The following is a 16,373-nucleotide window of genomic DNA, read 5'->3' as shown; positions in this document are numbered from 1 at the left end:
CGGTTCAGCATCACTGCAGCCTCTTCAGTCAACTGATTCTGCCTCAAGGCCATGAAACCTGAGAGGGCCGCACCCAGTCTGAAGCGTTGGCTGCTATGCCTGGGTCACAGCTGTCCAACATGTATTGAGCTACCATAGACTAAGTATTGCTCTAGGCAGTGGGATTAGGGTTTAGCAGTGAATGGAGAAGACAAAGTCCTGTTCTCAGGTAGCTTCTGTCCTACAGGAGTAAGCCGGGGGTGATGGGTGCTACTTTAAAGGGGAATAGAACCAGGAGTGAGGACAGAGTAGGTGATGGAGTGGGGAAGTGTTATTTCGGATAGAACGTCTGCAGAGGCCTCTCCCGCCTCCATGTCTCCCCTGACCTCCAGATCTCTCTATCCATCTCCACTTGGGTATCAAATAGGCATCTCCAACCTGGCATGCCCTTTCCTGATTTCTGCCCCCAAACCTGTCCTTTCTGCCATCTTTCCTCTCTCTGTAAATGGCACTTCCAGTTCCCCAGTTGCTTAAGTCAAAAAGCCGGGAGTCATCCTTCCCCACTCAGCAATAAACCTTATTGGTTCTACCTTCCAGATTCCCAGATCCCATCACTTCTTCCCATCCCTCCCACCACCAGCCTGGTCCCCAGTCCCCAGCACCTCCACCTGGATTTTGGCTGTTGCCCTCTACCTGGTCCTTGGGCTTCTATCTTTTTTCCTTTCAAAGTCAGCTTTCAGCACAGCAGCCTTCAGCCTTAAAACCCCAGCTCTCCCCCCACCCCCCATCTCACTTGGCTTGAAAGTGAAAGGGCCCACAGAGCCAGTACAACTGCCCTCCTCCCTCCTGATCTTATTTCCTCCTTCTTCCTCCTGCTCACTCTGTCAACCACTCTGGCATCCTTGCTGTTCCTTGAACACACCAAGCACACTCTTATTCTAAGGCCACTTTCTCAGGGGTCTCACATTTCCTTCAGGCCTCTGCACAAGCATCTTCTCACTGCAGATGCCTTCCCCTGAGGACCTTTCATAAAACAGCAACCCTTCCTGTCACCTCCAGTGCAGCCTGGTCCAGCCAATTCTTTTATCTTTCTCTGTAGCACTTCTTACCACTGGCCTTATGGTATATTTATCATATTTTTTCATTTGTTTTCTCTTTTTCCCTCTCATCCCCCAGCTGGAATATAAATTCTGTGGGGGTATTAAGCCCTTCTATTCTTGTCCGCATTTTGCAAATAAAGAAACTGAAATTTAAAGAGGCGGGGAAATTTGCCCAAGCAAATAAGAAAGGAACAGGTGGAGACTGGTACACACATCTGTCTGATGCCAAAGACTGTGCGCTTGACTGATACAACTGTATTGCTTTTCTGTCACAAGCTTAATAAAGAGGTGGGTGGAGAGCTTTCTGAGTGGGCACCAAAGCCTGGGAATGCCCAAGTGGCCATGAGGCCTTCAGAGGCCAGTAAGCAGTCAACCGGTGTGGAGGCAAATTGGAGAAGAGTAGGGATAGAGTTGGAAGGGATCGGGTTGCATAGAGGCTTGGAACCCAGAACAAATACGAGTGTGGATTTTATGTGATGCTCATTACAGATTTCTGAGTAGAGTTTTAGAGAAAGAGGAAAGTGGTGGTTTATTAATATGTCCCTAAATTTCTTTGACACACCTCTCTTTAAAGATGGAGCCAAATTTCCCTCTCCCTGAACATGGGCTGGACTTAGTTTCCTGCTTCTAACAAAGAGCAGTGGTGGGTGATTTCCCAGGTGAGGTCCTATGAGACACGGCTGCTCCTGGACACACTGTTTTCTGCACACACTCGTGTGTTTTGAGCCCTCTGTTTGGAGTCCTCTCCCGCCAGCTCGGTACCACAGAGACATCTGCACACCCTCTATTGTTTTCGCTCTGTGCCTTGCCCTTCCTGTCCCGGGTCGAGACTTCTCGTGTTTCTCATTCCTTGCACTTGTCTGCCTCTTGCTCTAATGTGTGTTGACATCTGAACGAGACTTGTTCTGCTCTCTTGACCACGTGGCTGGCTTTCTGCTGGTCTTGACCTCTCGTTTCTAACTGATGCCTGTCTACCCAGGCTTCTAATCCATCAGGTGCCCCTACCTTACTCCCAGGGATTTTTCTTTACATCTTCACCCACCAGTGCTGCCAAATCAGCAACAGCCTTCAGCTCCCCCCTGAGCTTCCCAGAGACGGGCTGGTCATGACCTTGCTCAGGCAGGCATGTCTTAGTCTTGTACTGTTCTTTCCTTCTTCAAATCATAAATCATGTTTTTTTTATTTTTTCCTTTTGGACTAATGCATAGATTGTCTTTTATCTCACTCTAAAGCACCTTAGTTCCTGTGTATTTATCTACTTAAAATACTAGTGCATAATATTTAGATATTTAAAACTGTGCACATTATTTAAAATACTTCTACAACCTTTTCATGATTTGATCCTCACAATCACCCCCATGGTGACTAAAGAGTATTTCCCTCATTTTAGGAAGAAGGAAAGAATTCACTTTTCACTGTGCCACAGAACCTTTGTTACTGGCTGTGCTCTCTGACATTTTTTTCCTCTTGATTTTAAGACAATTACTTAAATATTCAATAGTTGCACGATGGACTGAATTGTGTCCCCACAAAATTCACATGAAACCCTAACCCTCGAGGTGACTATACTTGCAGACAGGGCCTCTAAGGAGGTAATGAAGGTTAAATGAGGTAATACGGTGGGGCCCTAACATGATAGGATCAGCGTCCTTATGGCAAGAGACACCCGAGTGAGCGCACAGGGAGATGGCAGCCGCCTACAAGCCGGGAAGAGAGGCCTCACTGGAAACTGACCACATGGGCACCCCGATCTTAGACGTCCAGCCTCTAGAATTGTGAGAAAATAAATGTCTGTTGTTTGAGTCACCTGGTCTAAGGTATATTTTGTTAGGGCAGCCTGAGCACACGAAGACAAATTATAATCTTCAATAACGAATAATTTTACTCATTTAGAAAAGGAAACAACTAAATGGGACAAAGTTACATATGGGATAAAGTTTGGTTCTGCTTTCCTAACTGGTAACAGTTCTGTTGTGTCATTCCTCTTAGATGGGAACCACATTTTTCTTAGGGTTGGACTTTGGATGAGCTTGCTTCCAAAGCCCTCTGATTTCCAATAGTTACTTTATTCCCCAGCTCAGCTACAGAGAGATAGGATAACAATTATGCAATAATTATGTAACAATTGAAAAGTGTAACACGCCTTCTCTGGTCTAATCCACTGTTCAAGGAAAGGGACAAGTGAGGGGTAATAATTTTCCCTACAATGAGCAGATAATGAATGATGGTCACTGTGATGCAGAAGAGGAATGCTGTAGAATACAAGCCACAGTTCCTGGAGCGGGAAGGGAGTGTGTGTGTGTGTGTGTGTGTGTGTGTGTGTGTGTGGGCACGCACGCATTGGGCGGTGGGATGAGGGAGGTTTAAGAGAAGGGGTCCTCAAGGGGCAGGATCTCCGAGAGCCTCAGAAACATCCTCAGGTTTCCAACATCTGATTCCAGTCCCATTTCATCAACAAATATGCCTTCCTATTTCACCTACCTTTGAATATCTACCTATTTGATTATTTGCAACATTTCTATTTCAATAAGTGCTTCCAAAATTCTGTGGTTATATAAATATGTCCTGGGATTGTGTCCTGTCTCCCAGACAGAGGCTAACCTAGAAATTGCCTAGAACTGGGGTAAAATGCTGTGAAGGGTGGTGGATGTGTAAAAAAATTATACCCATGAAAAAAATCCCCATGTGACTCTTTGCTGATCACTGGAGGCAATTGATACCAGCTGAACAGAGCTGAGAGACACTTACTCCGTGGGCCTCGTCGGCTTGTCATACCAAATAGGCGAGTGTCAGAACCTTCGTGCATGGAGTCCTGCTGGTTGTCTACATGGGATTTTCCAGGTACCATTTCCTCGGGTCCAGCAGCCAGCAACTGTGGGCAGATGGTCAGAAATTGTGACTCTCAGGGCTTCGGTTGACTCAGAGCCTATCTCGGAATTAGGTGGGTCACTTAGCAAGGGGACAGGCTTAATCCTATTCGGATCTAGATAACTGTGGCCTCCGTCACCCGAGTCACCGTGGTCATCACCCCCTATCCCCACAGGAAGCAGCACTGATTCTGACTTTCTCTGAGACCTTTCTTGGGGAAATGACCCAGGCATCGTAAAACAAAATGAATATTTTCACTTTTTCTAGGTATAACGTATAGAGCTCTGTAGGAATTTGGAGGAAAAGGGAAACAGGAAGATCACAACCAAACTCTTTGATCCCAGCTCCAGCTTATTTGGAAACAGCTATCAAAGTGTCCCTGGTTAATCCAGGGCAAAGAACAGCCTCTGGTTTCTACTCCAAACTCTCAGAGGAGGGCAGGCAGGTGAGCAGAAGGGGCAGCGGAGGTGCCAGTGAGTGATGGCCTTGGGGCCAGACAAAGGCTTGCCTCCAAACTCAGATTTACTGGGCAAGTTATTGAACTTCCTAACTTCTTTTTTCCCTCATCCATAAAAGAAGGGAAATAAAAATAGCTCATTCACTGAGATGCTGCTACGTACCAGGCATTTTGTAAAGCACAGACATTCTGACTTAAATAAATGGGCCTGGGGTGGACCTGAGGCATTTGATTAAAAAAATCCCCAAGTGATTCTGAAGTGCTGCTGGGGTTAAGAAACACGACTCCAGATTTCTTGTCTGTGATGAGGGCTCTTGTGCAGTTCAAGAAAGGAGATGATGTCTCAGGGAAGCGCCACACCTGGGGCTGCCTTCTCCTCTCCATCCCTGCTCCTTCCTCCCCTTTAGTCCAAGCTCCACATCCCTAGCCCTGGTCACCACTGCTCGCTGTGCCTGTGGCCTTGCAGCCAAGGACGGAGCTCTTTGCATCTGTACTGGCTCCTCTGCTGCTTCGATGGGCTCCGCAGCCCTGGCTGCAGAGCTCCGGCTGACCCTGCAGGAAGGGGTTAAAGTCCGGAGCGGCCAGAGGGCTCAGCCACATGGCCGGGTAGCACCCCTGCCCCCCTGAGCCCTCCCCTGGGTCTCTCCATCCCAGCTGCAGAGAAGGAGGCTCCTCGGCCCAGCTTGTCCCAGTGAGATTGTGCTGGGTGCGGGGAGAGCTGAAAAGGGGTTTTTCCCCTGACTCTGGCTCTCCCCGGTGTCGTCCCCACCTCCCGGGCCCCCCTTCTCCAGGCGGCCCCATCACGTGGCCGCGGGCTCAAGATGGCGCTTCCTCCCCCTCCCTCCCCTGCTGACATCTGGATTATTCCAAGCAAATCGCCCCTCCATGAGATCTTCCCTGCCTCCTTTCCAAGGGCATATATTTACCTGGAGAAGGTGGACCTTGTACAGGGATGCTCACGGCCAAGGAGGGCAACCTCTGCGGAGAGCAGAGCCAGGGGCGAGACCGCCAGCAGGCTGGGGAGATGGGGGGTGGCCTCTTGTTTAGACGGAGGCGGAATTTGGGCTTGGAGTTGGAGAAAGTGGGAGTTCCCTGAGATTTGTAATCCTGTACTGCCATCTACCGCTGGTCTCAATTTATGGGCTTTTATAACAGCACCATAGGGGCTCATTCAGCATTTCTAAACTTCTCTCTCAGGGATGGGAAAAACCTTAGAGGAAGAATGCTCCAAATACTGCCCATTGCTTCGTGGTGAGGGTCACCCGTGAGGCTCCACACAGGGTCTTTCACCTGGACCATCCGCCGGCAGCCCTGCCTCTCCCAGAGAAGGCGAAGTGCTGGTACCCACAGGAGGCCGTGTGGCCCCTCTGGGTGCAATGGGTTATTGCTGACAGCCCAATAGACAGGCAAGTGCTTGTCACTCCCTACCTGCTTCTTTCTTTTTTGTCTTGGAACCTTCGAGGTCTTCTTCTGTCTTGCCTCATCTGCATCCTCCCCGTCTTCAATGAACTCCTTTGTTAAAATGCAAATGAAAGAGTCATCACTTGGTGTGTGTGTAAATTGGGAAAACATGGTAAGAGAGGAAGAGGGGTGGAATTTTTAGGTGTGAAAATGACTGTCTTGCCCTGGAGCTTCCACCCACTAAAGTTGAGTGTGAGTGAAGGGACAGTTGACAGCCTTGATCATCTATTCTTCTCAAAAGAGACTTTTTCTTGAAAAGTTGTATCCAAATAGAAAGATGGACAATGAGATGGTGTTGGAGCTTCCACTGCCCCAGGCGCTCATTCATGCCCAGGGCATTTATTGAGTGCATACTGTGTTCCAGGCCTGGGGGGCACAGAGGGACCCGAGGTGACTTCCCTCAAAAGTCATAACCTAATGAAGGCCACGAACAAGTGAAATCTGCCAGGACTGATGTTCTGACCTGGATGGAAGCCCCTAGCCCAGGACGATGTCAGAATCACACTAGGGGTTTCCAGAGTTGGGCTTCTCTGCTCCCCAACCTTCCTATCAGGTAGGGAATAATTGAGGATACATGTTAGATCACCACAGACGTTTGGATTCATGCAAATTTTTGCAGATCTTTTTGAAAAGGGAGAAATCCTTTTTTCTTAAAATTTTTATTAGCGTTTAGTTGATTTACAATGTTGTGTTACTTTCAGGTGTACAGCAAAGTGAATCAGTTTACATACACATATATTCACTCTTTTTTTAGATTCTTTTCCCTTATAGGCCTTTACAGAGTATTTGAGTTGAGCTATACAGTAAGTTCTTATCAGTTGTCTGTTTTATACACAGTTCTGTGTATGTGTTAATCCTAGTCTTCCAATTTATCCCTCCTCCCACCCCCCTTATCCCCTGGGAACCATAAGTTTGTTTTCTACATCCGTGACTCTACTTCTGTTTTGTAAATAAGTTCATTTGTACCCTTTGTTTTAGATTCCACACATAAGCAATATCATATGATATCTGTCTTTCTGTGTCTGACAGTCTTTAGGTTCATCCATGTTGCTGTAAATGACATTATTTTGTACCTTTTTATGGCTGAGTAATATTCCATTGTATATAGGTACCACATCTTCTTTATCCATTCATCTGTTGATGGACATTTAGGTTGCTTCCATGTCCTGGCTATTGTAAATAGTGCTGCAAAGAACATTAGGGTGTACGTATCTTTTGGAATTATGATTTTTTTCCAGGTATGTGCCTAGGAGTGGGATTGCTGGGTCATATGGTATTACTATATGTCATTGTCCATACTGTTCTCCATAGTAGCTGTACCAATTTACATTCCCACCAACAGGGTAGGAGGGTTCTTGAAAAGGGAGAGATCCTTTAACAGTGCCAACTTTGATTCTTTTTCCATATTATGCTTTCTGAAGCTTTAGTAATAAAATGTTAGAGCCAAAGCCTCTTAAGTTTCAAGCTTTCTAGTCTGAATTTTACAAACAAGGCACAAGTACCTCTGGGTATAAAAGAAGTTGCAGGATAAATCCAGAACCTCTTCTGGTGTACTGGATTTATTAGACCTTTTTTTTTCTAAAATTGGAAAATTTTAATTTTTATACTGAAACAAACTTGGAACACAAAGCACGGATTTTAATCATATAAGGTTTCAAAGAAATGGTATGCAGGTTGCTGGGCTAGGCTCCAACCACACATAAGTGCCCTTGGCTCTCTGGTTAGAGAAGACCTGAGCTTCAGCTGCAGAGGACGGAACTGAGGTCCCAACCTGGGAGTGGGCGTGCCTTGGACTTTTCCTTTGTCTAATCTAAGGCAGTGGTCTCCAACTTTTTGGCACCAGGGACTGGTTTTGTGGAAGACAATTTTTCCACTGATGGGTGGGCATGATGGTTCAGGCGGTAATGTGAGCAATGGGGAGGGATGGGGAGTGATGGGGAGAGATGGGGAGTGATGGGGAGAGATGGGGAGAGATGGGGAGCGTTGGGGAGTGATGGGGAGAGATAGGGAGCGATGGGGAGAGATGGGGAGTGATGGGGAGTGATGGGGAGAGATGCGTAGTGATGGGGAGAGATGGGGAGCGATGGGAGTCAGCAGATGAAGCTTCACTCACTTGCCCGCTGTTCACCTCCTGCTGTGCGACCCAGTTCCTAACAGGCCATGGACCAGTACCGGACCTGGTCTAAGGGACCTGATTGCTCTGACTCATCCTCTGGGTGCAAGCCTCACTCTCATCCAGGCCTCCTTCTTTAGGGCCTACCAGGAATTCACCAACTTAGATTATAAGACGATAATATTGAGGTGTGCAACTGTGGCTCTTAATTCAAGTCTAAGTTCTTACTGGCTTAGAATGGACTTGTAAGAAATCTACACTTTTTTTTTCCCTTTCCAATAATTTTTTATCCTCCATCAATGCAGACTGTCCAGTAGGACCTCAAATTAGACATCATGTGAACTTCAGGAAGGCTCAGGGTTTCATTCCCAGCTGTGTTCTCAGGGACCAGAGGCACAATAAATACCTACTGGGTGAATGAATAAGCACGGGTAGATATAGGTAAGTTGTTAGGCCTTGATATCTTGCTTGAAGTTAATCTGCATGGTTTTATCTGGGTTCCTTCAGGCCTTTTGTAGTTCCTATTGAAAAGCATATTGTCCCCATAGCTGCCTCTGTGCTCTCAAGTTACTGAGCCCTGGAGCCAAGAGAGAAGCAAGGACTGAGAGGAAAACTTTCTCCTCTCTTTGGAAGTCTCTGATCTCCAAACTGAAGATGGTCTCCTTCCTCCGGTCCAGATAGTGTTTAATGATGTTTTGCACAAAATGAGTTAGATATTGCAGGACTCCGTGAAGATTTTATTAATGGTTATAATCTACAATTGTTACCCTCATTTTGAATTTCTTTAGAATCAATGTACTTTACTGAAAAAGAATGAATATATGTATATGTACAACGGAATCACTTTGCTGTACACCTGAAACTTGCACAACATTGTAAATCAATGACAATGCAACAAAATAAAAAAAAAGAGAGAAATCAATGTGCTTCAGCAGAACTGGACCTTGTAGTAGGTGGAGACTCAGAACTGCTGTCTGTTGGAATTCACGAAATGCAGCTTCAGAGCGCTCAGCGCTGGAGCGCCTGCAGAGCTGTGTTTCTTACAGCATTCACCCTTCTCTGTGTGCCCAAGGTAGCACCTTCTGCATGCAGTAGGTGTGCAATACATGCTCGTTTATTTATTTCCTAATTTCCTCACTCACCAACGCGTGTGACAAGAGCATGCACACACACAGACACATCCCTTGGGGACATCGAAGCCACCGCTCACCTCTGTAATTATTTTCACTTTTTCTTCCTTGGGCTTCATTTCAGCTGTGATGGCTCCTCCCTAACAGGCAAAGAACAAAGAAGAAGTCAGGCCCTCTGAGCTCAGTAAACCATCTTTCTTCTTACTATTGATAACTCTGAAGCCGACCTTGACGGTCAGCGAAACATGTGAGCTGAGTGGACGTTCCTTTCACAAGGAATGCATTCATCAGGATTGGTGGACGTGAGCCCCAGAGGAGAAGGAAGGAGGCCGGACCCTCTGTCCCCACGAGCCTGTCAATGAGCTTGGCTTTCCTGTGCAGGAGGAGGTGGGAGCCAGGAGAGGGTTCTGCCCTCAGTGTCAGATGCTCCTGGTAGGTATCCAACTCCTGAAGGACTCTTTCATAGCCTCTCCTCTCCCCTCAAACTTCCACCTTCCCATCCTCCTTCACTCTCTACCCTTGGCCTTGCTTCTCATTTCAAGAGCAAAGAGATGAAGCCAGAGAGGGACCCTCCCCCACCCCCTCCTCCTGTCCCACCCGAGTCATGTCACCCCTCTGCCTCCACTTGCTCCTGTGGCCCTTCCCTGCTTCCATCTGGGTGAGGGTCTCTGCCTGGGCACTGCTCCTACCCCCTCCCCGCCCAGGACCTTGAACTGGACAGTTTCCACCTTTCAGCTGCATAATCATTTCTCCCTGCTCTTTTGGTTCATTCCTATCTGTGTACAAAGTCCCCTTTCTTAAAAAAAAAAAAACTCTCTCTGGGCTTCACATCTCTTTCTAGCTGTTGCTCAATTGTTCAACCCTCTAAAAGAAAACTCCACAAACCCTCTCTTGCCCAATCAGTTTTCTGAGCCCAGCGCTCCCTGAAGCAGCTCTGACAGCATCTCTAAGGACCCCTGCATCGCCATGTCTTATGATTGATCCTCAGCCCTCATCTTAGTTGCCCCATCAGAGGTGTTTAGTAATGAAAGTGACTCCGCTTTCTTTTTCTTGAAATATCTTCTTCACTTGGCTTCTCAGACATGCTTTCTCCTGGTTCTCCCCCTACCCACTGCTTCTCCTGCTCAGACTCCTGGGCCGGGTTCTCCTCATCTTCCGAGCACCCTGTGTGACAGTGACTGGGGCTCAGCCCTGCCTCATTCCTTTGGTGATCTCGTCCTGTCTCTTGGCTTTAAAGACCATCTATCTACTGCCACTCCCCAAATTTACACCCGGGGCCCACACAGCTTCCCAGAATTCCAGACTCAAATATCCAGGTGCTTGATGGGCACCTTCCGTTGGCTTAACATACCCCACCCCTGTATCTGCTTGTCCTGCAACCTTCCTTGTTGCAATACACAGACCTCCATTTTTTTTTCCCAGTCCAGAAACCAGGGAGTCATTCTTGAGTCCTCTCTGACTCTCACATGACACACCACATCCAATGTATCAAAAACCCTGCCAGCTTTGCTTTCACCTTATACTGAAAATCCAACCACCCCTAAGCACCTCATTGTTACCGCCTGGTCCAGCACCATTGTCTCTCGGGGTTTTTTTTGTAAGAGTCTTCTGACCTCTGCTTCCCACCACACTTACCTACAATCCATTCTCTGTACTGAAGCCAAAGTGAATTGTTTAACATATAAGTGAGATCGTGTCCTTCCTCTGCTCAAAATTCTCCAGTGACTTCCTTCTTTTAACAGAGTTAAATCCCAAATCCTTCGATGGCCTACAAGGCCCTACAGGATCTGCCGTTTAATCTTCTTGCCTCAGGGCCTTTGCACTTGCTCTGCCTAGAACTCTTTTTCCCAAGACATCTACCCAGTGCTCTCTCTCTCTCTTTCTTTTCCTTCAGGACTCTGCTCAGATTTCATTTTATCAGAGAGATCTTCCCTGAACACTCACGGTACAATAATAACCTCCCACCCTCACCCTCCTGCAGCTCTCTCACCACCTTACAGCGATTTCTTTTTCCATAGTACTTATCACCAATTGACATATACGAGGGTGAGTCAAAAATTATCTGCATCGGTTATATTAAAACTTCTGTTGGCCGCACTGTCTTATCAGAGCTTTCTGTTCAAGGTTACTATCTCCCCAGTCACTGCTGTGCCGGTGTGAATGTGTGACATCAGTTCATTTGTAACTGTGGTGCAAGTAAAAATGGATGCCCCACTTGTGATTTGCACAATAGAAGAGCAGCGTGCAGTGATTCATTTTTTGTGGTCTGAGGGTGTACCTGGTGCTGTTATTTATCGAAGACTTTGTGTGCAGTATGGAGGAAGGGTTTTGTCATGAAAAAGTGTGTATGAATGGATAGAGAAGTTCAAGGAAGGTCGCACAAGTATTAGCCATCAAGAAGGAGCCGGATTCACTTCTGATAGAGAAGTGAAGACAGCAGTGCATTCGTGGCTTGCAGCTCAGCCTAAAACATTTTTTGATGAGGGAAGACGAAAGCTTGTTGACAGATGGACAAAGTGTATTGAAAAGCAAGGAGATTATGTCAAAAAATGATGTATTTGTCTCTCCTAAAAGTTAATTAAAATAAATGCTACAGCCAGAGTGTGGTTACTTTTTGACACACCCTCTTATATTTATTTGTTCTTGTCTGTTCATTCTCATTAGAATACAAGCTACAAGAGGGCAGGAACATTGGCTCGTTGTTTAGCCCAGAGTCTAGGACTACACACCCAGTAGACACAATAAATTTTGCTGAGTGAGTGACTAAATCACTCCTTATTGGCTGTGTCTACCTTGGCCACGTTCTGGAACCCTTCAAAGCTTCGTTGTCCTCCTTGGGCTGCTGTGAAGATTAAATGAGAGAACATGGGGAGAAATAGCAGGGCTGACAAATCATAAGCCCTTCGAATAGCCGAATAGCCGAATAGCCGTGGGATCTGAATCTTAACTGGGACTTGTTCACGTAAGCAGCTCATTTGAAACCTTCAAGGTTTCATTGACCCTAACGGGGAATTAGCACCTCAAAGGGAAAAAAAAAAGACATCTGAAATTCTATTGTTTCCAGTCCTGACCTCCTCCCAAGCTATAAAAAATGGAGGAAGGGAAATGCTAAAAGCAGCTAAGAAAATAAAAGAGTGAGTAGGTAATCTAGAGAGAACCAGGGGGCAGATAATAAAAATAAAATGCTATAGGACACATAAGCTCCCTGAAACAGCACTCAGGTAGTTATGAAGTGGAAAAGAAAAGAATTGTGAAATATTTTAGTAACTAAAAAAAAAAGATTCTCAATAAGTTAAAAATGTTACATAGAAAGAAATAGAAGCAGAAAATGAAAAATGTAATGGGGTTGATTTTTTTTTCCTCCTCGTTTTTCCTGATCATTACCTTTGAATGAGTTTCTAAGGAAATCAAATGACATCAAAATTTATCTTTTTATGAACACTGTTCCTAAGAAAACAAATCAATACCCCCCAACTTTAATATGCAGCTTGTCATCATTATGTACCTTGGGTACATTGTTAATATCTTCCTTTTGGCAACATCAAAGTAAGAGCCCTGATTCACTGCAGACCTCTTTTGTGCTCTCTCCTGCTCTCTCTAGATACACATTATCCCTCGGGCTCACAATCACTCTTCCAGCTGAGTAGCATATGCTTCAATTTGCACACGAGGAAGTGGAGGTCAGCCTCTGACGGGTTCCATGATTTACCATTATGGTTTTTAAATGTCACAATCAGAACTTGACCCCGAGAATCTGTGACTCCCTCCTCCATGTCCCCCACCTCTCTGTCTCAACATTTATTCTTGTTTTCCTTTTCTTTTCCATTTTTTAAAGATTTATTTTATTATTTATTTGGTTTTGGCTGCATTGGGTCTTCATTGCTGCACACAGGCTTTCTCTAGTTGCTGGGAGCGGGCGCTATTCTTTGTTGCGGTGCACGGGCTTCTCATTGCCGTGGCTTCTCTTGTTGCGGAGCACGGGCTCTAGGCATGTGAGCTTCAGTAGTTGTGGCTCGTGCAGTTGTGTGCATGGGCTCAGTAGTTGTGGCGTGTGGGCTCAGTAGCTGTGGAGCACGGGCTTAGTTGCTCTGCGGCATGTGGGATCTTCCTGGACCAGGGATCGAACCCAAGTCCCCTGCATTGGCAGGCAGATTCTTAACCACTGCGCCACCAGGGAAGCCCTATTCTTGTTTTTCAATATCAGTAACTTTTCTATGTTAGTCCACTATCCTGGAAATATTTACAATTGAAAGTCATAAAGCGTTGCCCCCGTGGGAAAGGGCTTTGGCTACTTTAGGCCAATGATTTCTTTGATTTAGCTCAATGCAGAAAACCAAAGATACTTTTCAAGGAAAGTACTGACACCTTGATCCAAACAAATGGACTACCTCTGAGGGTCATCAGAGGACCAGAGTCCTATCCAGAGGGTCTTGTGGTAAATTTTACAGGATGTAGGGAAAAAAGAATGAAGGTATACGAAAAGGGCGGCATTGTATACAATACATTTCAACCTTGGCTACTTACAAGATAATACAATAAATGCGTCCTACTCCAGCACGGTGAAGACATGCGTTCATAGAAAGAGTGAGACCTTTGTAAAAAATTGTATGAACCTGGGTTCAGATTCCAGTTCTGTTTATCAGCTGGGTGATCTTGGAGCAAAGCCTTCACACCACTGAGATACATTTCTGTATCTGTAAACTCGTGGTTATAATTCCTACCTCGATGAGTGATTATTTTATCAGGGTTATAAGACAGAATATGTGTAGTAAAATGCCTAGCATGGACCAGGCTCTCAATACCCAGAAGTAAGTGTTATTATTAAGAAAAGGTGATGGTCGAGGGGAAAAGTAGAAGAGAGGAATGGGGAGGGAAAAAGCACTTCGGGGACAGGAATTGGAGTCATAAGAATAAGACCTCAGGTGGCATCAAATTTCCCATTACCATTTGTGGTTCTCAACTTTGAATCTCTGCTACCCAACCCATATTCCCTCTCTCCCATGCCTCAGCTGGGCCCAGAGCTGTTTCCTTTCTGTTTCTATTTATGGTGTTTCTGAAACCTTCCCCTGTCCTCACACCCACCAGCATTCCCCCCCCGCCCCCCCCCCCCACCCCGTGCACAACACTTAGCCGTTTCTGTCTGATCCTGTTAGAGCCTGGAGCTCTGGGCAGGTGCCACACACACCCTGTTTGATTTCATTACCTACTTCTCTAAGTGATACCAGCTACAGTTTCCTGTAGTAAAAGGTGAGTGACAAATAGCTTTAGAGAATCATTTCATTAGCTCCATATATTGTATATTGCCCTCAAAGAGTATAAATACCACATTTGAGCAGTGGGATGTAACATATGGCCAGTGCCTTTACTTGATCAACGAAGTGCTCCCAGGCCCTCTCTGGGAGTCATCTGGCTGTGCTTTAAGCACTCCAACCCTTTCATAAATCTCTTATGGTGCTTTGCTCTTTGTGCTGTTATTATCTGTTTATAGGTCTGTCTTCCCAGTAAACTCTGAGCTTCCGACCTGGTCAAGTTCATGTTTGCACAGTCTAAGCTTTAGCGCTTTGCTGAAGCTTGGTGCATTGCTGCTGAGGAATACGTGTTGGAATGAAGACTCCTTAAATGAGTTCTAGGAGACCCGTTTGAAAGAGATTTCATTCTGGTCCTGAATTTACTTGCAGAAAAGCTTGTGTGAAAATCGGATAACATTCTGTATTTCCGATTAGAGTTTGTTAGCCTTTCAGAGCCCCTCTTTGCAACAAAGGGAAACAATTAGTTTAAATCCCAGCGGGTAGATTTCCTTGTGGTCTTTTGGCAAGAACCGCCAGCCTTTGTCTGTAAGGGACCTTCCTCTGTCTAATGCCAAGGAAAGTGAAGCTTGCAATAATGAGTACTTCGCCCCTAAAACAAATTTGAACTAAAAGGCCCAGAAATGCAACCTTTGGCCAATGTTTCTGGGAGACCAGAATGCAGCAGGATGGCGTGGACGTCCCAGGAAGGAAGCAGATAGAACTTCAGGAGGAATTCCACCCAGGGGCTGTCATGAGCCGGACTTACATTTCCTGCAAACCAGACATCAGGCAGTGGCTCGAATCAAAGCAGCCCGAATCATACTCCACGTTTCCATCCCAGAAAGTAAAATGTAAATAATAATGATGGGGACCCCTACATTTACAATTCATTAAATCGGCTCAGGGTATCCAGGGGAGAGTCTGAACTCCAGGCCTGGTAGCTGAAAGCAGGACTCCACCCACTGCTGCAGCCCTGCTCCCGGGAAGAACTGATTACCTTAAGGAACTTTACAAGGCACTTTGCAGATTCCGCTTCCTGGGATGGAGGGAAAGTGGAGAGAGATGGGTCTCACTGTTGAATCTTCTAAAAACATCCAGAGGGAAAGCCTGAATGCTGGGGCGGCCCCTGGGCTGCTCCCTGGGAAGCTGCAGTCACGTCTCAGCAAAAACACCCGCTTAGCAACCCGTTCCTAAGGAAGGTCACTTGGTGGCTTTTTTTTTCTTTTAAAGTGACAGGTTACTCTAGCAGAGGAACACACACACACACAGGGTGAGCAGAGGTGCACAGCTCACAGGAGAAGCACAAGGAGAATCAGCTTGGGGGAGCTGGGCAGAAATGAGGTCAAGCTTTCAGAGCTGTCCCCTCCCTCACGGCATCTGGTCGCTGGGCATTTCTGGTCAATGACAGGCGATGCTCAGAGGTGGGTGGCTTAGAATCAGGGAAAGGCGTCATTACAGGGTGAGGATGTCTAACTTAGCTGCTGCACAGGCTCCCTGGAGGTCGCTCTGGAGTGTTGTCTGGTTAAAAGTGGAAAATTGAATGTACAAGATGAATCTCTGCTCATTCTCTGAATCCCACTGAACTCAGTGAAAAAGGATAATGCTGTTATGGCTCAAAAAGCAAAGGAAAGGGGAAAAGAGGCAAAACAGATGGCAGAGTAATGGAATGAACAGACCAAAAAAAAGCCACCCTCCAAGTATACTCGCATGTGTGCACGTGTGTGCATCTGTGTGTGTATCTGTGTGTGTGTGTATCTGTGTCTGTGTGTGTATCTGCGTGTCTCTGTTTGTCTGTGTGTCTCTGTGTGTCTGTATATCTGTGTGTCTGTCTATGTGTGTATCTGTGTGTGTGTCTGTGTGTGTGTCTGTGTGTATATGTCTGTGTGAATCTGTGAGTGTGAGTCTGTGTGTGTATCTAAGTTTGTGTATGTGTGTGTGCCTGTGTGTGTCTGTGTGTTTATGTGTGTATGAATCTGT

At 46.1% G+C, this 16,373-nt stretch overlaps 1 protein-coding gene across 7 annotated transcripts in view; it reads right to left on the bottom strand.

The window, feature by feature from the left end:
• Positions 1–15,539, bottom strand: part of CC2D2A (coiled-coil and C2 domain containing 2A) — a 125,780-nt gene extending 110,241 nt beyond the window's left edge. For 5 of the 7 annotated variants that reach the window (XR_009048752.1, XR_009048751.1, XR_009048753.1 and 2 more), the window contains exons 1-4: positions 15,394–15,539; positions 9,189–9,248; positions 5,833–5,916; positions 3,828–3,951 (exon numbers count right to left, since the gene is read on the bottom strand). Coding sequence is in view for 3 of the 7 variants with exons in the window: in XM_057705476.1 (XP_057561459.1) it covers positions 3,828–3,951; positions 5,833–5,916; positions 9,189–9,227 (247 nt within the window). In the remaining 4 variants the exon portion in view is untranslated. Of the gene's footprint in view, positions 1–3,827; positions 3,952–5,330; positions 5,447–5,832; positions 5,917–9,188; positions 9,263–15,393 lie in introns of those variants that run through there. The other 2 variants (XM_057705475.1, XM_057705477.1) reach the window with 2 other exon arrangements.
• Positions 15,540–16,373: the final 834 nt, after the last annotated feature.

This window comes from Hippopotamus amphibius, chromosome 13 (genome assembly GCF_030028045.1).
Source record: "Hippopotamus amphibius kiboko isolate mHipAmp2 chromosome 13, mHipAmp2.hap2, whole genome shotgun sequence".
NCBI classification, from domain to species: domain Eukaryota; kingdom Metazoa; phylum Chordata; class Mammalia; order Artiodactyla; family Hippopotamidae; genus Hippopotamus; species Hippopotamus amphibius.
The sequence above is the reverse complement of the archived record's forward strand: the minus strand, read 5'-3'. Positions and strand labels throughout refer to the sequence as shown.